This window comes from Balaenoptera ricei, chromosome 1 (genome assembly GCF_028023285.1).
Source record: "Balaenoptera ricei isolate mBalRic1 chromosome 1, mBalRic1.hap2, whole genome shotgun sequence".
Lineage (NCBI taxonomy): Eukaryota > Metazoa > Chordata > Mammalia > Artiodactyla > Balaenopteridae > Balaenoptera > Balaenoptera ricei.
This window is the reverse complement of record NC_082639.1, coordinates 67,877,456-67,900,366: the sequence shown is the minus strand read 5'-3', so window position 1 is coordinate 67,900,366 and position 22,911 is coordinate 67,877,456. Positions and strand designations below refer to the sequence as shown.

The 22,911-nt window shown below is 36.3% G+C and overlaps 1 protein-coding gene across 5 annotated transcripts in view; it reads right to left on the bottom strand.

Annotated features, from left to right (window-relative positions):
- Positions 1-5,586: 5,586 nt before the first annotated feature.
- Positions 5,587-22,911, bottom strand: part of MIGA1 (mitoguardin 1) — an 86,789-nt gene continuing 69,464 nt past the window's right edge. For 4 of the 5 annotated variants that reach the window (XM_059899509.1, XM_059899529.1, XM_059899546.1 and 1 more), the window contains exons 9-16: positions 20,622-20,740; positions 20,293-20,365; positions 19,150-19,236; positions 17,628-17,726; positions 14,202-14,336; positions 13,041-13,094; positions 10,269-10,385; positions 5,587-8,512 (exon numbers count right to left, since the gene is read on the bottom strand). In XM_059899509.1, coding sequence (XP_059755492.1) covers positions 8,294-8,512; positions 10,269-10,385; positions 13,041-13,094; positions 14,202-14,336; positions 17,628-17,726; positions 19,150-19,236; positions 20,293-20,365; positions 20,622-20,740 — 903 coding nt within the window. In that variant the 3' untranslated portion in view covers positions 5,587-8,293. The remainder of the gene's footprint in view (positions 8,513-10,268; positions 10,386-13,040; positions 13,095-14,201; positions 14,337-17,627; positions 17,727-19,149; positions 19,237-20,292; positions 20,366-20,621; positions 20,741-22,911) is intronic. The other variant, XM_059899537.1, reaches the window with a different exon arrangement.

Sequence of the window (22,911 nt, the reverse complement as noted above, 5' to 3'; positions counted from 1 at the left end):
CCCGCCTCCGCCGTGTGGCCCGGAGAGGGGTGGAGAGTCCAGGAGGAAGGCGGGCGAGGGGGGCGGTGGCTGCCAACTTTCCGCCGGGACCTGCGGGTCGCCCGGCTCTGGGTCCCTGCGCTGACCCCCTCCCCGCGGGCCCGCCTCCACCTCCCGGCGGGGTCCGGGGAAGGCAGGCTGCCTCCCTTGTGGGAAACGGGTGCTACCGGAATGGGATTCAGAAACACGCGGCAGCTGCCTCGCCGCGACCCGCAGCCGCTCTGCGCTGGGCCCGCTTCTCAGCTGCCCTACCGGTCCTGGTGTCTACGAAGCCGAAGCACTGCCTTATCTTCATCCAGAAAGTCGACCCTCGGCCTACCTTCCTTTTACTGTTGAGAGCACAGGGCAGCAGACCGGGGACCACTTCATTTGTCTGTTGCTCTCCTTTTCTTGGTTCTGGTCTTCAACTCCAAAGAGAATGGCTGATAGAGAAAAGTGGAAGAAAGAGGCGGGAGGGGGCGGGGAGGAGGAGGCATAAAAATAAATAATATTTATATAATCTTCCAATTTTCCTTAATTGAAGGCAAATCATCTCTGGTCTTTCTAAACCTACATTAAGGCATCTTGCGAATATCAGCACCACAGAACTTTTCAATCTGGACCACCAGACTGCCAATTAAACCCATCAGACAACCCACATTAAAACCTGAAATACTCATCCAGCGGCACCATTTTCCTGGTGGGGAGATCTTCAGTTCTTCACTGCATGCATAAAATGAATATAAATTTAATGAATGAGTGAATGAATTAACAAAATCAAACTAGCATCCACACAGATAAGCCGGGGACAACCACCTCCAATTTCCAGCCCTGGGCACAGTGGTGCTCAGGTTATATTTTCAGGGATTTTGAAAAGGCCTTCTGGTCTTAACTAAAACTTTCCTTCTCCATCCCATCCCCATACACTATTTACTCGGGATGGAAATTCTTTTAAGAGGTATAAACCATTCATTCTTCAATTAGAGAAAAGTTCTAGATTGGTAATTAAAACAGCTATTTAAACTTACTCTAATACAGATTAGCGTGGCCTGGATGATCTAGCTTGTTCCCTTGCACCCGTCAATCCCATCACCCTAACCTTCTTCAGTTCATGGAATTTTCCGTGGTCATTCTGACTGCAGGGCCTTTGCATAAGCTGTTCCCTCTGCATGAAATTCTCTTTCCCTGGACTTTTCACCTACCTAACTTCAACATATGCTTTTGCTGTCTGCTTGTATGTTGCTCTCTCAGAGAAGCCTTCCTTTTACCCCAATCTTTATCAGTCCCCCCATTATAAATTCTCACTCCACCCTTTTCTTCCTTACACTTACCAATTTATAATTAACACATTTATATTTATGACTTAAAGGAGTAGAAACTGTCTTAACTGATCCACTCAGATTCACCAGATACAATAAGGCTCTTCATTCTTCCTATAAACTCTGCTAGCTACCCACAGCGTGCAAGGCCTACCTCTTCTCCCCTCAACTCATCATTCATTCATCAACAAATATTCAGTTCTAGATACTTAGGATACAGCAGTCACAAAACAAATAAAAAGCCCTGCCATCAAGGGACATACATTTTAGAGAAAGAGGGCAGCCAGTAAGCAAATAAACAACTAAGTGGTATGCATTAGAGATAAACCACAGCAGAAAAGTAGGGAATGCTGGGAACGGAGTGGGAGAAAAGTGGTCCAGAAGGAGGTGCAGAAGCCCCAGGAAGGATCCTATCTGACATGTTCTAGGAAGAGCAAGAAGGCTTCTATGGGTGAAGCTGAGTAGGCAAAGGGTGAAATAATACTAAGTGGAGTGGGGCAGGAGATAGACTGTGAGAAACCTTTTTTACATTGTAAGGACTTTGGCTTTTACTCTGAGTAAGATGGGTGGCCACTGGTGGATTGTGAACAAAGCAGTGACATAATCTGACATATTTTTAACATGCTCACTCTGGCCAATGTGCTGCAAACACACTAAATGAAGCAGGGAGACCAATTAGGAGGCTTCCAAAATAGTCAGGATGACAGGTAATGGGAGTTCGGACCAAGATGATAGTTCTGAAGGTAGTGAGAAATGCTTGGCGTATTTTTTTTCTTGGTACTTTTTAAAAAGTGAACTGGTAGGATTTTGGTAACAGATTGAGATGTGAGGAAAAGAAGTTTGGGGCCTGAGGAACTGGAAAAATGTTTTCATTTACTGGGATGAGAAAGATGGGGAGAAGGTTTAGGCTGGTGTGGTCGGGAGCTCCGGTTTGGACATGCTAAGTCTGAGAAGACTATTAGAAATCCAAGATTTGTCTATCCGTGTAAACATTCCTTGTATATTTATCATGAATCGATTAGATTTGTTCTCAGACTTGATTACATCAGTTGCATGTTACTGAAATCACACAAACATTACAAAAAGGAAGAAATACAAAAGCAAAAATAAACAGTTAATATTATAAAAGCTAAGTTGAATGCTTTGAAGACGAAATAAAAGCAAATAGCTTATAAACATTACCATCAAGCTAGGTGTGGGGAAGACAAATGTAAAAGATTGGGTAGAAAATTATGAAAACCTAGGGGGATTTGGGACTCATTGCTTTTCATGTAACTTCTTCTCCTTTAAACAAGGGAAACGGGAAAACCCAGATGATGATTTTGAGGTATAGTTTCTACAACAAAGACATCTCAGAATACCCAGTAGATCCATACTCCCAGTAAAGGCCTTCACCCTACCTCAAAAGATTGGTCCAAGAATGTGCACATATTCATTTAAAATTAAAATGTCTACATTATCTATATACAATTTATTATGATTCCCTGGTGTGATATCCAGCCACCAAAATAACCCCAAATGATCCCGCCTCCTAGTCTTTCCACCCTTGTGTAATCTCCTCCCACATTGTGTCAGGGTTGGTCTGTGTGACTAATAGAATATGGCACAAGTGATGGTATGTCCCGTTCAAGTCTAGGTTATAAAAGATACTGTGTCTTTTGCCTTGATATCTCTTGGATTACTCACTCTGGGGAAAGCCAGCTGCTATATTTTAAAGATACTCAGGCAGCTCTGTTAAGAGGCCCACATGGCAAGGACCTAAAGCCCCCTGACAACAGCCATGTGAGTGAGCAAATCTTGGAAGCGAATCTTCCAGCCCTAGTCAAACCTTCAGATGACTGCAGTCTCAGGACAGACCCTAAAACCCTGGACCACTAGAACCAGCCGTTCCTAAATTCCCAACCCTCAGAAACTATGGGAGATAATGCTCGTTGTTTAAAGCTGCTAAATTTGGGGATAATTTTTTATGCAGCAATAGATAACAAATGCACCCGCTTTAACCTACTTTTAAAAAAATTATCCATCTGCTACCACATTAAGCACTCAGTCCTTTTTAAAGTCCCTGGGCCTATTCTCTCACAGTGTTATTAAATAAAAGAATTAGCAAAATTCTAGAAGTCACATATTTCAGGTGCTTTCAGATGTCGAAGTTCTTCTCTATATTTAAGTATTATAGTATTATTTCAAATAGCAAATTACAAAAGTTCTGTAATTTCCTATATATAAGTATACTTTGTGAAAGGCTTTTGTGACACACATAAGAGACAGTTAAAAGCAAAATGTTGAGGTGGTATTTGATATACCAGTTGCCTTGCTGTGGCTTTTAAGTACAGAATAAAAAGCATCATAGAAGGAAGGTTTGCTTTTTTTTTTTCCTGTACTGGAATTCAGTCCTTTCCTGCCCAAATGATAAAGGTTACTTAAGGGTTTTCACTGTTCAAAGGTAGAAAAAAACAAAAAAAGAACCTCATCAGACAAAAGAGTTGAGGAGCCTGATCAAAGATGTCAGTAGCATGAGGACAGAAAGAGATTAAAGGAGAAGTGGCAGGGTAAGGTGTCACAGAATACAGAGTGTAGGAAGAAACACTACATAAAAAATAGAAGTCAAAAGCAAGAACAGTAGGAAACACAGCTGGATAAACCAAGTGAGTTTATAACGATTTCCAGCAAAGCCCTACAAAGAGTGTAACAATAGGACACTGAGACTCTTGTAGAGGAGTATTTTAGACAAACATAAAAATTCGGAGAGACATGTTTAAAGGGCAAAATATTAAGTTCATGTAGCAGGGTCAAAGAGGACGGCCTGAGACGACAGGAGGATGGCAGATGACAAAGAAAACAGAAGATGAGATTGAGACATGGATGTTTCCCATTCCATCTCCAACCCTATATCCTTGCTAGGAAAAAATTTAACTCATATTTGTATGGTTCGTTTATTAAGTAACATACTTAAGTTTATGTTTGGTTTAACAGTCTAAAAATATAACTACCTACATTTATCTATACTGTAGAGGTTTATTCTAAAATAAACCTCTTCACTAAAAAGTCCCAAATCGAGAATACTGTTTTTATCACGAGATAAACCCTTCTCACCATCCGGAGTCTTCAGTGGTATCCAGGCAGCATCCCTCTCCTTGACTAAATGTATCTGAACCAAGAAGTGGTGGGCAAGGGGCGTGTCTGAATAGGGAAGGATGCACGTACACCAATAAGATAAATTTACATTGTGTTTGATGGCAATTTTAACCAAAACACTTTACATTATTAATAAAAAACCACAAGTACTTTGCCTTTATTGATCACAAAACTGTTTTCTCTCCCAGTTAGTACGTAAAGAAAACATACTTTTACACTTGATTTCAGTATTTCTGCAGTGTTCTGTATTCTCCATGCCTGTATATGTGGTCTTATGGAGATTGAAAGCTCCCATAAGGTAGGTAGGGTTTGCTGAGACAAGTGTGACCTTGCAAATATATATAAGCATTGTATAAAATATTCAATACATCAGCAAGATGTACCATCACTTTTTTATTTGGCATAAGTAGAAATACATCCATGTTACAGTGCTTATTTTGGCTAAAGAGCCAGTGCTATTTTTTTCTGCTACTGTAGTGTTTCACTCTTACATAAATTAATAAGTGCAGTCCTTACATATAAGAAATAGACACATTTACTGTCATCAGCCAAGTAAAGCTAATACACGGTTGTTCTCAAACTAAGCAAAACAATAACATAATATAATCATTAGGAACAAAGAAAGGATGCCCTTATTTCCATTAATCACAGACTATATAAATTCTTAAGTCTCACATACAGAGGTATTTCTAAATTTGATTAATCCAAGCAAAAAAAAAATTTTTTTTAACTCAGCCTAATTCTTACAACCACTTTGAAATATATATTCCAAATAATTTCCTAATATGTGTTCATATTAAAATAAAAGCAAATTATGTTATGAACATAATTTAAAATTTCTAATTATGAAAGGTCACAGAGAAGTATGTTAAGTGTTACTTTGGCATTCCTATCTCACAGGTTTAAAGGAATGATAAACTAAAGAATTCTTTTGTAATGCAAATAATCACTCCCTAGATAATCATTTAAGCGGAAAATATTACATCTTAAGGCAAGAAAAAGTCTGTAAATATTTTTTATAAAGTCAATTAATTCAACAAATTAATAGAATCACAATAAATATATACAAATAAAAAAATTCTTTATGAGAAGGAAAAAGTTCTTTGGAGCTGACTATAACAGTATGAAAAACTTGCCTTCTTTTTAAAAAGAATCTCATTTTGACATTTAATAAACATATCACAATCCTCCAAGAATAAATAACTAGGCTTTTAGTTGAACAAAGATGTAGAGAAACCAAAATAGAAAAAAAAAATCATCAAATATAAATCACCTGAACACTTATCTTTTTCCTTCCAGAAAACAGGAGGAAAAAAAATCCATTTTCTCATGATTAATTCAAGGTCCTCTTATAATTCACATAGGGAAGCAGATGGTAGAACTCACAGTGGCAAAGGCAATATTCTGATAATACTACCATGAAGAAGTGTTAAATAGGGTTTTATCCTAAAAGGCTCTGGACTAATTTACTTACTTTTTATTTTTTGAAACATTGCTTTTATCTATTTAACCCAATTTCAAGGCAAACTGAAATTGGAACATACGCCTCAAGCACTCTTCAGTGGTCAGAAACATTTTTAAGAGCTGTTTCTTTAGAAAGGTCAAGTTTCTTCCCTTATAATAGAGAGGGTTTTTTTCTATACCTACTACCTTGAAAGTCTATTTGGTCATTCTTGTCTCTTGAGTCAAAGGCCACATAGAAAGCCTCTTACTAAGGTAGTAGCTTCTGAACTGACCAGAAACTAATCAACCTCAAGCACTGAATTTGACAAAACAACCTCTTAAATATGGGCAATTTCTTTTTTTTTTTTTTAAGGTGAAATGTAAAAGAAAAAACACCTTCTGGAAAGTCATTCATCTTATCTGATGAAATAAATTTCCCAGAGTTGTTTCATGTACTAGCAGCATTATTAAATAGTGCAATTCTTCAAAACAGATTTCAAACAATATCCTCCTCAAATAAAAAAGTAATTAAGTTTACTTATAGCTTTGTTTATAAAACCACAGCTTAAAACATTCAGCCCCCCAAACAGGAAAATTAACATAAGCAATAACTATCTTGCTTATACAATGATGGGAATGGGCGTGTGCACACATGTGTGTATGTGTGTGAATCATTCAAGGCCAGTGGTACCTCAACAAGAAACCAAAATACAGGATACAAATTAAAAAGTAAAATATTACATAATGGAATTTTTAGCTTTGATACCTCTGAAGATACTCCTCCATCAACAATAAGAATTATGAACAGCCAAGTGTTAAATTAAGAATATATGTAATATATGTAAGAGAAGTCAAGGAACTATATACTCAAAATATATTAGAGCAATATTTCATATTGTTTAATGTTGTAACCTACACATTATGGAACACAGCACATGCAAACAGCATAAAGGTTCTGAATGTCCTATTTTGTAACTAATATTACATAAATGTGGCACATATATAAACTTAAAACCTTAAAAGATTATGCTTCTTTCCCCACTTTTCATTTTCTATTCATTCATCAGAAACTAGGCACTTTAAAAATGCACTTAAAAAAAATATATTTTAGATCCTTCTGGATAACTCACTCCTAAAATGAATAAAGCCCCCTTTAGGAGCAAAATCAAGAAATCCAATCCACTGTTTTACTCAGACAGCCACTCTAAATAAGTGGCATATGATTTACACACAAAATTAATACAACTCTGAAAGTATCTAATATACTCTGAAGAACCTTATTCATATGAACAACCCACTTGTTCATATAGCTATCATAAAGGACAGGAAACATACTTCCATACCATTAAAAAATATTTTGTTATATATTCAGGGGGAAAAACCTTCTTTAAGACCTCCCTAAGATTCAAAGTATCAATGAATAACTTAAAAATATGGTTATAATATGACAAATTCTCAGTGTGCTAAGTTCTCTGTAGAAACAACTAAAAGCCATGCATAAGGAGAAAGAAGAAATGATTTTACTGTATCAAGATTAATACCCTAGGATGTTGGGAGATAGTCTCAAAACTACATGGAAAAATTTTAATTGCCTGTCATAGTTAATAAATGTTATATTTTTAATCAATATTCATTCAAGGGAAATGTTTTAATCTACACCAAGATAAAAGAAATTTCTTCAGTCTCTCTATTGTAACATAGGACCAACTGTAATGTATTTTGGAAACTTCAGTAAATCTAATATAAACTTGTAACTTGTAAACTTCTCAGTGCCAATTCATTTAAATGTTCTGTAACGATACTCGGCTATTACAGTTTCTTTGATTCAAATACTTAAGCAAATGCACAAGCAATAACATAAGCAGTATGTATTAAACACCACTACTGCCTAAACCTGATTGAACAACAAATAACTTTACAATTAAAAATACATTTTCAGGCAAAGTTAACTTTGTTGGCACTAGGAGTAATATATTCTTGCATGTGTGGGCCATAAAAGTCTTGGCTAAAGTATATATATTCCAGGTGCAAAGCATAAAAACAAAGCTTTTGAGAATGAAACTGGACATTTCAGACAGCTTCAAGACAAAAAATCAATTAACTCCCAAGTACTGGTTTCAATTCAAGCAGTATTTCTATAAAATACACATTTCACAAAGATTATTACCTAAAGATTAAAAAAAAAACACTTCGGATACACTACATGGGGATTAATGACAGAACTTCTGTGTAAGTACAGTACAATCACTCATTCTTTACTAGATTTTTTTTTCCTCCCTGAGTCCATATCCACCAATTCTGTGTAATACATATTACAAAATCAATAGTTACCTTAAAATATTTCATAGCACACTGAAATTGTCTGATTTTTATGGTACTTATTGTACTTTGGCTTCTAATAGGCCACTGGGCATAACATGACTGTGACTACTTATACAGCTACTTGTATGCCTCAGTGCATCGGCTCCAAGATAGGCCATTAAAAGTTCAGTGCGGCGAATAAGCAACTGCATGAGGTCTTCAGCCAAAGTCTCTATACTGGAATAGCGTACCTTCTCAAAATCAAAAATGTCTTTGAGAAAGAAAAGAACTTGATTCTGGAAAATGAACACAAAACAAATGGGCACTTATTAGACCGAAGTTATATTAAAACTAAATAGTTACTAATATTGTAACAAACATTGAATTAGGGGTCAGTTCCACTACTAATTTCAAATCTCAATAGAAAAGGAACCTTGAACAAGTGATTAAACCTTTTTGGGGAGTCTCATTTTCTTTTTCTGTAAAAAAAGGGATAAGTACTACTTGTCATTTTTACTAGTCAGGGCTGATGTAATGATTTAAAAAAAAAAATCTCGGGAGGGTAGGAGGGAGATGCAAGAGGGAAGAGATATGGGGATATATGTTTATGTATAGCTGATGCACTTTGTTATACAGCAGAAACTAACACACCATTGTAAAGCAATTATACTCCAATAAAGATGTTAAAAAAAAAAAAAACCTCTGGGAAATGCCAGTAAATACTAAAGCACTGTATAAACGTAAGGGGCTACTATTAGTCCTTTCCCAATAATTGAAGTTTGCATTGTTACCTATGAGCACTGGTAATACTTTAAGACAGAAGAGTAAACTATTTCCAATAATTATAACTTATAAATTTCAAATGTTTATTTTTCTGTACCAAAAAAGACTTAAGACATGTGAAAAATAAAAATAATTTCAGGTCTCAAATCAGTGGAAGATCATGAAGGATATTTCACTTCAGTAACTTAATACTTATGCTGAAACCCATTTTAAGCAACTTGTATACTACTAAGTAAGTCTCAGGTTGTTATGCCATGATGGAAAACAAAGTAATTCCAAAGAACAATAAAACAGGAATATTTAATTTCTATCCTACAGAAATCAACTGTTAAGAAGTACTAAGAAGGCACAGTTCATAGATTTCATTGGATTTTATATCTGGAAGGGTCGCTGGCAATCAACCTGTATGGTCCCCTCATTTTATGAAGAGAAGGAGGACAAAGCATGATTTGCCCACAATCAGAGTGCTCATTAATGGCATACTTAATTCCCAGTCCAAACTTTTCCCTCTAAACACATACCTTACACTTGAGAGGTCAAGTAAATTAATCAAAAATTGAGTTTTCAATGACAGTAAAAAAAAAAAAAAGTCCTAAACCATTTACATAAATGCTACATTAATGGCACATAAACAAAATAATTTAATTTTTTAAGTGAAGGGTATAGAGAAACATCCAAAGTTTCAAACATCAAAAACTTTCAAATTCATACTTGATTATGTTTACTTTTATTTGCTCCTTGAAACTCAGCCTAAATTCAGGACTATTAAATAATGAGACTTTTCTTGGCACTGTGCCAGGCAGAAATTTCCGCAACAAGAGGCAACTTGTGTTTTGGTAAATTTAAACTGACTTTGGAATACAATTTTAACATCCCACCTTATTTCTCACAGCTGGGATTTTATCATTCATATTACCTTGAACTAGAACTTATTTCTAAATTGCCACATGTGCAATAAAGACAGATATTATTTGTTTTACAAATTTCAGAAGTATCCAGGCATGCAGAACTGTCTATAGCAATTTGTTTAACATTGTAACACATATGAGAACATGTACACATTACAGAAGGAACCGATAAGGTGAATGGACTTGCTCAATCTTCTCCAGGATAAAGCACCAAATCTATATAATACTGTTTCACTGTCATGGGTGACTTTTATAATCTTACATTTAAATAACATTCTTCTACAAAACCAAAACCAAACAGAATAAAACTTTATCTGTTTTTCAGTTTAGAAAAAAGAAATGATTCAATGACTGAACATACCTTAAAGAAGCAACATAAATCATAGAGAGAATTTCTAGGACCCAAAAAGCCCCAGGCCAGGACAGGGCTGATGTGCTCACAAATGGCATAAAAATGGGCAAAAAATCCATCTGGGATCTGTTACGAAGTAAAGGAGAATCAAGTTATTTTTACCTTCTTGCATTTGCTTGCTATCCATCATATGACCAGCTCTTTTTGAGGACAGACCAAGGGTCAATGATAAGCTAGCTTAGTAAGACAGTTAATACACATACAAGTAACTGTTAGAGTCACAGAATGCTTTAAGTAGATTTCATATCCTAGCCAACAGTCTCAATTTGCTGAAAACATTATTTCTTAAAGGCATTTTTACCTCATAAAAAAGCAATCACAGTGCTGTAACCAAGCAATAACAAGAATGCTACAATGTTCCTTAGCAGTATAATTTTTAGGATGAATGAGACTACCATGGTTTTAGCTAGTTCAGTAGAATTTAAGAAATTCTACTCAATCACTTAGATTATCTGAAAAAGACTAAAATGAATTTTTAATTGATTAAGCACAAAAATATGCTAGAATTTTAGCACAAAAAAAGTTAGAATTCTAACTTTTAGTTAAGGAACCAGATATTATTGAAGCATTTAATTAAAATATGCTAGAATTTTAGCACAAAAAAAGTTTTGTGCTAAAATGCTAGAATTTTAATTTAATTTTAAAATGCTAGAATTTTGTGCTAAAAATATGCTAGAATTTTAGCACAAAAAAAGTTAGAATTCTAACTCTTAGTTAAGGAGCCAGATATTATTGAAGCATTTAATTATGCAATGCACCTTCTTGTGAAATAGTAATACATACAGTTGTGATTTAGGAAACTCTCTAAGTTTATTAATAACTTTCTAAATTTCCTTTGTTAAATAACATCCTGTGAGATTTTGTCGTAGCATCTACTGGGGATAAGTATGCCTTAAGATCCTGTCTCTTGGAGGAGTTATCTTCTGTTTTACAGGCTCCAAGACATCTTTTAAACCTCAAATTAAAAATACATTAAAACAGCAGTTACCATTTAATGAGTCCCCACTATATACCAGATAATGTGCTAGGTTCTAGTTAATTTAATAAAATGTTCCTGAAAAATTAGGTCATGTTAATATCATTTTAACATGTAAAAAGTGAGACTTCAGAGGGGTTTAAAAACCTATCCTAACTCACATACAGCTAGTTAGTAAAGGCCAAAAAGTTATCACGGATACACGGACTGTAGTCTAAGAGATGTTCTGCATATATTAAAATTCTAAATCCCATACTTATATTAACTATATATATTAACTATAATAGGAATTCAGACAGGCAAGAAGTTAGCATAGGCTGAAGTAGAAGAGTCAGGCTTCACCAAGGAATAACGTGAACTGAAACAGTAGGTAAGATTTATTTAAGTAGACAGGATAGAGTATGACATTCCAAGATAGGAAATAGTTCCCTAAGACGTAAGATATATAGGTATCTGTGGATACAGGAAGAATATTAGTCCAAGGCATGAGATTTATACTAAGAAGTAAGAAATAAGGTTAGGTATAATGATAACAATATTACTATCATTATTATTATAGAAACTACTACTTATTAAACTCTTTTTTATATTTACTCTTAATTTTATGTTTTATCTCATTTCATCTTTACAGCAGCTCTATGAGGTAGGTATTAACTTCATTTTGCAAACAGGAAAACTGAAGGTCAGCTGACAGTAACTTGCCTATGATCATAATAGCTAGTGCGAAAATCAAACCTAAGTCTACAAGTCTGTTCCCCAGCCCTAAACCAGTGGTTCTCAGATGTTAAGAGTTTCTAATCATTTGGGGAGCTTGCTTAAAACACAGGGTCTTTAGAATCATTTTTTATACAATTTTTAAAGGTTACATTCCATTTATAGTTATTACAAAATATTGGCTATATTCCCCATGTTGTACAATACAACCCTGTACAACATCTTTGAAATAAGAATTACGCAAATATACGGTTTCCAGAATTATTTTTAACAAGCACCTTCTGCAGATGCTGTGAGAACTATGCTCCAGAAACACTGCACTTGGCAATACTATCTCAAAGGTATAAGGCTCAGACTTAGAAATATGGACATGACAAAATTCTATAGGTCAGTGGGCAAATAATAATAAAATAATAATAACCTACAGGTCCATAATGCACTGTGTCAAGCACTGTTCTAAGACATTATATTTAATCCTCAAAAAACCCCATGAGGTAGAAACTATGCTCTTCTTTAGAGATGAGAAAACTAAGGCATAGAGAGGTCAAGACTTGCCTGAGGTCATAGCTGGTAAGTGGCATCTGAACTCAGGCAGCCTCACCCCAGAGTCCGTCCTCCTTTACCACAGGAGTGTATGTGAGAGCAGTGTGTGGTGGGTGAGATGGCCTGGAGGGTGTGGGGCGTGGGAGCAGGATATGACTTTGAGATGTTTTTTGGTAGGCACTCTCACTTGAATAAAGCAGCTAATCAATCATCATTTCTCAACTGGATTACATGAAGTGGAATCCACTATGCTAAACAATTTTTTTAATCTTAAAATATCATTAAGTGAAAAAACAAAAACAAACGTCTATTAGTGCTGTTTGCAACTTTAAAAACAAAGAAGCCAACCCAGTGCCAACAGATCCCTCATCCAGCTTGAGGGACAGTGCTTATGAGCTGCCATCCCCCGTTGAGAACTGACTCACAAGTTTCTTTGACAGGAGCTTCAAATTACTTTACAAAGAAGTCCAAGACATAATGAATTTTACCTTCATCTGTTGCCTTTTCTGTTTCAACACTGACCAACAACTTGAAGCCACAGCCTAAACATATACAGAGGAGAAAAAGCAAGATTTAAATTTATAACTATATAAACTTGCCATTTAGAAAAGAGTGACTTTTATTAGAAATTCAAAGTTTAAAGATCTAAAATGTTTAAAACATTAACTAAAAAGGACTAGTCCATGTTCCTTCTATTGTTTGTAAATATCAGTGAAAAGATGATTATAAATTTTAAAATTAAATACAAAGCCACCAAAAGAAAAAGGGTGGACTCTGGTGACAAGGAACTTGGTAATTATAGTTCAAGTAATATTTTTTTCTTCAAGAATAGTAGTGCTGGAAATAGCTGTGAGTTGAGCCAACAGTCTTATTCAAATAAAGAACTAAGAAACATAACCATAATGAGAGGGACAAAAACACCCAAGTGAGTCCTGAAGGAATGTGACCCTACTCTGGCATGACCCCACTTCGATCAGCGTCACCGTCCCAAATCAGTTACAGAAATGGAGACATGTATCTTTTATGGTTAAAACATACTTTGAAGGAAAAGTATTATAATATATATATATATTTTTTCCTCCAAAAATATATATATCGTCTTTTCACTGAAATTGCTGTATTTGTTTAGTCATAGAGCCATTTCAGTTACAGATAATTTTTTGTTAGGCCTGAACTAGTTTGAAACCCAAGTGTTTTTTGAGATCTGAAGAAATACTGGGTCCTCCAGGTCAAGGCAGGGACTGACAGAAAAGCCAAAAGGAAAATTTCATCTTCAGATGTTATATATCATACACATCTGATCCCAATATCAAAGGATGAGCTCAGTTTCCATAACAGTCGTTCTACAGGCAGACACATATATATAAATCTTATTCACCTTCCTAGTTCTTTTAAAAAAAATATTTGTTTATTTATTTATTTGGCTGCACTGGGTCTTAGTTGCAGCACGCGGGATCTTTTAGTTGCGGCATGCGAACTCTTAGTTGCAGCATGCAGGATCTAGTTCCCTGACCAGGGATCGAACCTGGGCCCCCTGCATTGGGAGTGTGTTGTCTTAACTGCTGAACCACCAGGGAAGTCCCCATCTTCCCAATTCTGACTAATTTTTATCAAATTTAAATGGTTGAGAAAGGTAAACCACCACTTACAGTTTCTTTGAAGGAGGAGTTTAGCCAGCGATTATTTACTACATTCTGTATGGATGTGGGTGGGTTTTCTAAATCTTCAAAGGAATCCATTAATATAAAATCCAAAACAACATCATAAAAATTTAGATTTTTCACCTGCATTAAATTATAAGTTAAAACAGAAATTATTACTACATAGAGCTGAAATGAAGTCTGAGCCAGGGCTTCATATTGATACATTACAACAGCAGTACATTTTTAGTTGAATCAGATTATATCTCTGACAAAAACAGAGGAAGAAGAGAGACAACTATGAGAACAACTCACCAGCAGAAATTATAATTCACATGATAGCTGTTCCCTCCTAGATCCTATCAGGTGAAATTAATCTCTCCCTCCACTCTATTCTAGGAGTCCTTTGTTCATGCTTTTATTGGGTTGGCCAGAAAGTTTGTTTGGGTTTTTCCATAAGATGTTAAGGAAAAACCCGAACTAACTTTTTTTTTTTTAAATGTGATGATCCATTCATTCATTCATTCATTCATTCATTCATTCATTTATGGCTGTGTTGGGTGTTCGTTTCTGTGCGAGGGCTTTCTCTAGTTACGGCAAGCGGGGGCCACTCTTCATTGCGGTGCGCCGGCCTCTCACTATCGCGGCCTCTCTTGTTGCAGAGCACAAGCTCCAGACGCGCAGGCTCAGTAATTGTGGCTCACGGGCCTAGTCGCTCCGCGGCATGTGGGATCTTCCCAGACCAGGGCTCGAACCCGTGTCCCCTGCATTGGCAGGCAGACTCTCAACCGCTGCGCCACCAGGGAAGCCCCACCGAACGAACTTTTTGGCCCACCGAATATTATGGTATCCACAATGCTCATTCTGTTCTGTCATTTAGTTACTAGTATATCTGCCTGTCTTCCCCACCACATCATCAACCTCTCGCTCTTTCATTCATTCATGCAAATTGTATTGTACTACATGCTGTACCAGGTGCTGAGACTTCTACAGTAAGCAAACTATATGCTTAGAGGTTAGTGGGGAAAAGACAGCAATAAATAATTCCACAAATATACAATTAAAACTGTGATAAGCACAGTAAAGGAAAAAGTACATGGTACTGTGAAAGCTTATGATGGAGCTTCTAATCTAGACTGGATGTCAGTGAGGGCTTTTTTCAAGGAGTGAGGCAAGCCAAGTAAATGAAATACCTTGTCAAAGACTTGAAGGTAAGAAAGAACACAGTGATGTTGAGCCAAAGAGTATCACTGAAAGTGTGCCGCAGCTCTCTACAGCACGGGGGCGGGTGCCTAGAGACAGGAGGAAGGGCCAGCTCCTGCACAGTTTATGGCCCATGTTAATGACTTTGGATTTTATCCTCACAGTATTTTGGGGGGTAGTGGTGGAGGGGAGATGGATGATCAGATCTTCTTTTTTAATCTTCGGTATCTCGTGAATCTATTTCATTGTTTTTCCAGTTTCAGTGCGACATAATTGACATACAGCACTGTAACAGTTCAAGGTGTACAGTATAATGATGTGACTCACATACATCATGAAATGATGACCACAGTAAGTGTAATGAACATCCATCGTCTCATAGAGATACAACATGAAAGAATTAGAAAAAAAAAATTGTTTTCCTTGTGATGACAACTCAGGATTTACTCTCTTAACGACTTTCATATTTATACAGCAGTGTTCATTATCTTTAATGTGTTGTACATTACATCTGTAGTACTTATTTATCTTATCCGTGGAAGTTTGTACTTTTTGACCACCTTCATCCAATTCCCCTTCCCCTGACCCCCTGCCTCTGGCAGCCACAAATCTGATCTTCTTTTCTATGATTATGTTTGTTTGTTTGTTTTTGAAGTAAAATTGACCTACACTATGTTAGTTCCTGGTACACAACACAGTGATTCAATGTTTCCATACATTTCAAAATCATCAACATGATGTCTAGTCTAGATATTACATAGTTATTGACTATATTCCCCACACAGTACATTTCATACCTGTGACTCACTTATTTTATACCTGAAAGTTTGTACCTCTTAAATCTCCCTCACCTATTTCTTCTCCTCCTTCCATCCCCCTCCCATCTGGCAATTACCTGTCTGTATCTATGACTCTATTTCTGTTTAGTTAAGTTTGTTCATTTGTTTTGTATTTTAGATTCCACATGTGAGTGAAATCATACAGTATTTGTCTTTCTCTGCCTGACTTATTTCACTTAGCATAATACCCTCTAGGTCCATCCATGTTGTCACAAATGAGAAGATTTCATTTTTTTTTTTTATGGCTGAGTAATATTTGTATTGTTCAAGACCGTTTTGGTAGAAACGTGGAGAGCAGAATAGAGAGGCGGAAGAGTGAATGCAAGGAGGGGAGGAGCAGGCAAGAAATGAGGGAATGCAGAAACCCTGAGGTAGTCCAGGGCAAAACAACAGTTACTCGGACTACCATGGGGCCGGCAGGAGCAGAGAGAAGTTGAAGAAACTGAAAGATATATAGGTGTTAAATTGACAAAACTTAGAGATGAATATGGTAAAGTAGACGAGGACCAGGGACGTGTAAAGGATGAGTCCCAGGTTTTGGGCCTACGCAACTGAACGGATGCCAATTCCTTCACTGAGTGAGGGAACACCAGAGAAGGAAAGATTGTGCCTCCGTGTTTCTGCACCTACTGTTTTCTCTGCCTAGAAAGCCTTTCAGCACCTTGCAAACTCATTCTTTTAGCTTCCATAACAACAAAATATTCCAGGCTCATCATGTGCTTTCTCTATCCCAGTGCAGAAATCAGCCATTTTTCCAAGAAGTCCTAGTTCCTTTTAGTGGAGAGTGGTACTTAGAAGTTAAAATCTGTGTGCTAGAAATAATTTCTTTTGAGGTGTTTCTGCTCCCAGACCCTCTCAGTGAATAGAGCTAGGAAGTTTATGTGTGTTTATGTATATGCAAACCTTTCTATTTATTTCCCTATCTATCTATCTATATTGTAAACTATAAATTCACACTGACAGCTCCAATTCTAATCCTAGCTTTTTTATACCTCCCTTCTCTGACAGTGAGCTATCTGGCTCTGATCATTCTTAATATATTTAATTGTTTGCTTGATCCTGTGTATGCAGTCAATTCCCTGGCCCCACTGTCCTACCTGAAACCGTCCTTGCACAGGCTACCATTACCACCCTGCTGGGGCCTGCTCACTGACTTCTGGATGGAAGAAAGGGAGAGAAGGAATGAAGGGCTTCCTAAAAAAACAGTATTTTCACCTGCTGCCTCAACGTATAAAGACTGTGGTTGCTCTTGTTTCTGACTCTGTCATAGCCACCGTCACACAATTGGTTTTACTGTCATTTAACAAGGACAAGGAAACAGTGGCCTCAAATTATGTAAATATTATGAGTAAATAACTAAGGGGGACAAATATTATAAAAAATTTGAACTTACTCCTCTAGCAGCCAGTTCCATTTCAGTACTATCCCAGTGATCAGTCTGCTCTAAAAAATAGATCATTTCATCAAAAACATCTTCAAACTTCTTCGGATTCTGTAGAAGAAAACACACTTTAATCCTAAGCCCGACTTTATAACAAGGCTCAAGCCTACAAAGTAAATAAGTTACTCTTCAAGTAAGTTTGTTAGATCTTCATTCTATTAGGTAACTGAATTAAAACGCATTTTCAAGGGATGCCATATTCATTTGATTTAATATTTTGTTAGTCCAACATTTTGCAGAAGCCAAGACTAAGAATGTAAGTAAAATGTCATAAGCAAACTGCTTACTACTCAAATATGTGTGCTTATTTAGGTCAGTCCTTAAGATGAAAACTCGGTTACAGCAGATACTACGTGAAGCTTTCGATGCAGTTCTATTCCTTTTGGAGGAACTCTAGTTCAAATCAGTGGGTTTATCTGCCTTGGGAAGGCCAAGAAAGCAACATAAGATTTACACTGGGTTTATTGTCTTTCTAGTGGTAGCAATTTGATAGGCAGAACAAGCTATTGTGTTGTTTTAATTTTAATTTCTTTGACAATAATGCTATGCAACTTTTTCATATAATCATTAAACATTCTGTTTCTTGTTAAAAAAAAAAGATTTACATTGGGAATTGCAAGTAGTTAATATCCGAAATTTATGTTGTATTTTTAATAAATTTGCTTTCCCATTTATCATTTATTTAATCATCATAAGAACTCTCTGAAATAGGGTAACATAAATAAAATTCTATTCTACAAATGAGGGAACTGAGGTTCAAAGGGACTGGGTCTGAAAACCAGGTGTTCAAAGGGCTCAGAGAAAGTCTGGTTTTTGTTTTTGTTTTTTTTCCTCATCATCTGGACACAACCTGCATAAAGGAAAGTGGTTCCTCATAGTCTTCATAAAGTTCTTGCCATTGCTTCTGCCTCTATCAGTCCCATGAAGATGAGTAAGAGTAAGAGGCAGCTCAATTTGTATTTCCAGATTTCTGAGATCTATACTACTTCCTGGAACCTTCTTACTGAACAGGATTGAGGGACGTAAGAGAAGAGGTATTAGAAATAACAATAGTGGTGGCTGTAGTAGCAGATCTAATGATAATTCTTACCATGACATTCACAAGTTTTATGGCAAATTGAGAATAATTTATCAACTTGATCAAAACAGTGTGAACTTTATACAAAGAAAATAAATGAACCCAAGTAGAAATCAATGCTCTTTGGGTTATTTATTTATTTATTTTTTGGCCATGCCATGCGGCATGAGGGATCTTAGTTCCCCAACCAGGGATCAAACCCATGCCCCCTGCAGTGGAAGTGTGGATTCTTCACCACTGGACTGCCAGGGAAGTCCCTGGGTTATTTATTTTCAATATGTGAACCTTTGTAATTATCTACAAAAACAGTTTCTTCTATTAAAAACTTAATGCATCTTAATCTTCAGCTCAACTGAAATAACAACAATAAAAAACCTGCCAACAAAACAAGTTTACCTTTCGCGCTTTTACAATTAACGCTGATAAAATTTTCCTCCCACTTTCAGCAAGGAATATCCTGTTGGCTGTTTCTGAAAGAATTACCTGAAAAATATCCATCCCCAAACAAAGAAAAAAGAGACCTGTAATTAATCTGAATGGACATTTGACTTTATAGCATATCTATGCATAAATAACTGAAATACAGTCGATACATGGTATGTGACTCTATTTCAGCAGGCAGACCACAGAAAAGGTCCTAAGTTAGTAAAATATAAATAGCTCTTGAGGGCTTCCGTGGTGGCGCAGTGGTTAAGAATCTGCCTGCCAATGCAGGGGACACAGGTTTGAGCCCTGGTCCGGGAACATGCCGCAGGGCAACTAGGCCCAAGCGCCACAGCTTACTGAGCCTGTGCTCTAGAGCGCGCGAACCACAACTACAGAAGCCCGTGCACCTAGAGCCCGTGCTCCGCAACAAGAGAAGCCACTGCAGTGAGAAGCCTGCGCACCGCAAAGAAGAGTAGCCCCTACTCGCCGCAACTAGAGAAAGCCCGCGCGCAGCAACAAAGACCCAACACAGCCAAAAATAAATAAATAAATAAAACAAACAAAATATTTTTAAAAAAGAAAAATACTTAAAAATATAGCTCTTGAATGTATAATAAAAAAGATTAAAGGGAGATAAATATGAATTTAAATTCTGTTCAATTTCATATTAGAAAATCCAAAATAAATATTATACAACTCCAAAACATAGAAAAATAAAGATAATTTTGTTGTTAAATGACCTTATTTCATTTTAGGAAATCGATCATTTCACATCTGATTCAAATAAAAACATTCTAGAACACATACTAATTGATAATAAGAAAAAGGATCTATATTTTAAGCAGCAATTCATACACATACATCTTTAGCATCAAAACATTCTATTTTGACAAAATGTGGTAGACCCAGGAAGTTATAGCAGAGGATGACAAATGAAGACAAATGAAGGGAAACAGCAGGCAGGAAAAATAAACTTAGCAGACTTTTTATTTGCCAATAGGAATAAGGATAATAAAGAGCAAAGGGCTGTCCTGTTTATATGCAGCTGGACTCTATGGCATGAGGGTGGGGATGAGTGGCTGGATGAAGTCACTTACTGTTAAAAAAAAATACCTGAAAAGCCTGTCGAATACAGTGAAGTTTGGCAAGAAAATCACTGTCTCCTAGGCACTCCAACATTTCAGTTCTAAGTAATAAACAGGGGAGACAACTGTTAAAGTGCATTTAAGATCAAGCCTACTACAAATTTGGACTCGAACAAGGCTTAACCTCGGGACCTTAATAAAAAAACACATGTCTTTTCAGTACTGACAAAACATGTAAAAATAATTTATTTTGAGCCTAAAAACATATTTTCCCCTATTCTCATAAATATTTTTAACAAATATCAGACAAACATAGCAATAGCATCTTAATATTTTTTAAAAACATAAGCATGATACCTAAGCACTCTTGAGTAAATTTTTCCTTCTTCAACTAAATGCATGGCCTCTTCATAAAAAGGGCAGTGGCAAAGAGACTCCAGACTGTAGATATGCTGTACTTCTTTGTGTTCTGCAAGCTAAGAATACAGTGGGTTAAAACAGACTACACTGATACGAGAAGAAAAACGATAAAAAATAGAAAATAGGATCTTGCTAATATTAAAATATACTCAATTTTATTAAAATGTGAAAATAATTCAGTAATATTTTACAGCTAGTAAGATCTGAATTCATTTTATTTCAAAATTCAGTTGTAAAAAAAGAGTAAAACTTTATAACAAGCTTAGCTAATTTTGAATCCAACTACAGTTCACCAACAAGAAAAACTGATGATGAAGCATTGAAAAAAAAGAAGAGAATTTTATCATCCAAAGAATGCTTAAAAGTATTATAACTCATGATTGTAAATGAAGTAAAGTTTTCTACAAAAACACTGTAATAATCTCAATTTGGCTAATTCTAGGGAATTTTTTTTTTATATGTAGCTTTGACTAACCTTTGTATAACTGAAGAATAGTCATGTACCTATGGCTAGCATAAAAACTCTACAAATGAAATTCCAGCCTTCTGATAGTTCATTAAAAAACAACAACAAATTTGTTGTACAGCAGAAACTAACACAACATTGTAAAGCAATTATACTCCAATAAAGATGCGAAAAAAAAGAAAATGATGACAAAAAAAAAACCCACTGCAAACGCTATAGAGTTGCCAGCTAAGCAGGAAAACTCTGGAGTGATTTTATTTTTCAATACCAGGTGATCCATTTAAATGGGATGCTGTAGAGGTTTTTTGTTTGTTTTTAATAACAGCTTTACTGAGAGATAATTCACATACCATAAAATTCACCCATTTAAGTGTACAATTCAGGGGCTTTTTAGTATATTCACTGGGTTGTATAATCAGCACCACTTTCTAATTTCAGATATTTTTACTATGCCAACAAGAAACCCTCTGCCCATCAGCAGTCACTCCCCATGCCCCTTTCTCTCTAGGCCCTGGAAACCAATAATCTTTCAGTGTCTATGGAATTTCCCACTCTGGAAACTTCACATAAACTGAATCAAGTAATACGTGGCATTTTGTGTTTGGCTTTTTTCACATAGAATAACGTTTCCAAGGTTCATCTATAACGTAGCATATATCAGTACTTCATTCTTTTTTATGGCTGAATTGTATGGATATACCACACTTTGTTTATCCTTTCCTCAACTGATAGACTTGTGGGTTGTTCCCACTTTTTGATAATCATGAATAAGAAAGACTGCTTTGAACATTTATGTACAAGTCTTTTATGTTTTCAATTCCCTTGAGTATATACCTAAAAATGGAAGTGTCAGATGGTAACTCTATGTTTAACTTTTTGAGGAAACTGTTTTGCAAAGTGGCTGCACCATTTTCCATTCCCACTAGCAATGTATGATGATTTCAATCTTTTCACACCTCTGCCAACAATTGTTACTGTCCATCTTTTCTTATTATAGCCACCCTAGTGGGCGTGAAGTGGTTTAAATTTCTCTAATGACTAATGATGTGGAACATCTTTTATCTCCTTATTGGCCCTTGTATATCTTCTTTGGAAAAATGTCTGTTCAAATCCTTGGCGCATTTTTTATTTTTATTTATTTATGGCTGTGTTGGGTCTTCGTTTCTGTGCGAGGGCTTTCTCTAGTTGTGGCAAGCGGGGGCCACTCTTCATCGCGGTGCGCAGGCCTCTCACTATCGCGGCCTCTCTTGTTGTGGAGCACAGGCTCCAGACACGCAGGCTCAGTAATTGTGGCTCACGGGCCCAGTTGCTCCGCGGCATGTGGGATCTTCCCAGACCAGGGCTCGAACCCGTGTCCCCTGCATCAGCAGGCAGATTCTCAACCACTGCACCACCAGGGAAGCCCCCCTGGCGCATTTTTAAATTGGGTTATTTGTCCATTTATTGTTGGGTCGTAACAGTTCTTTATATATTCTGGATATAAGACCTTTATCAGATACATGATTTCCAAATATTTTCTCCCATTCTACTGTCTTTTCACTTTCTTGGTGTCCTTTAAAGCACAAAAGTTTCTACTTTTGATAAATGCCAATTAATTGTTTTTTTTCTTTTGTCCGCCTTAACTTTTTCTTTTGTGCAGAACATCAAGGTTGGCCAGAGGTGAGAGGTTAGGGATTTCTAAGGTCTTTCCTGGACACATGCATAGCCCTGCACATGCTTATGGCCTTCTAGATTCTCAGAAATACATTGGAGCTTTTCAAA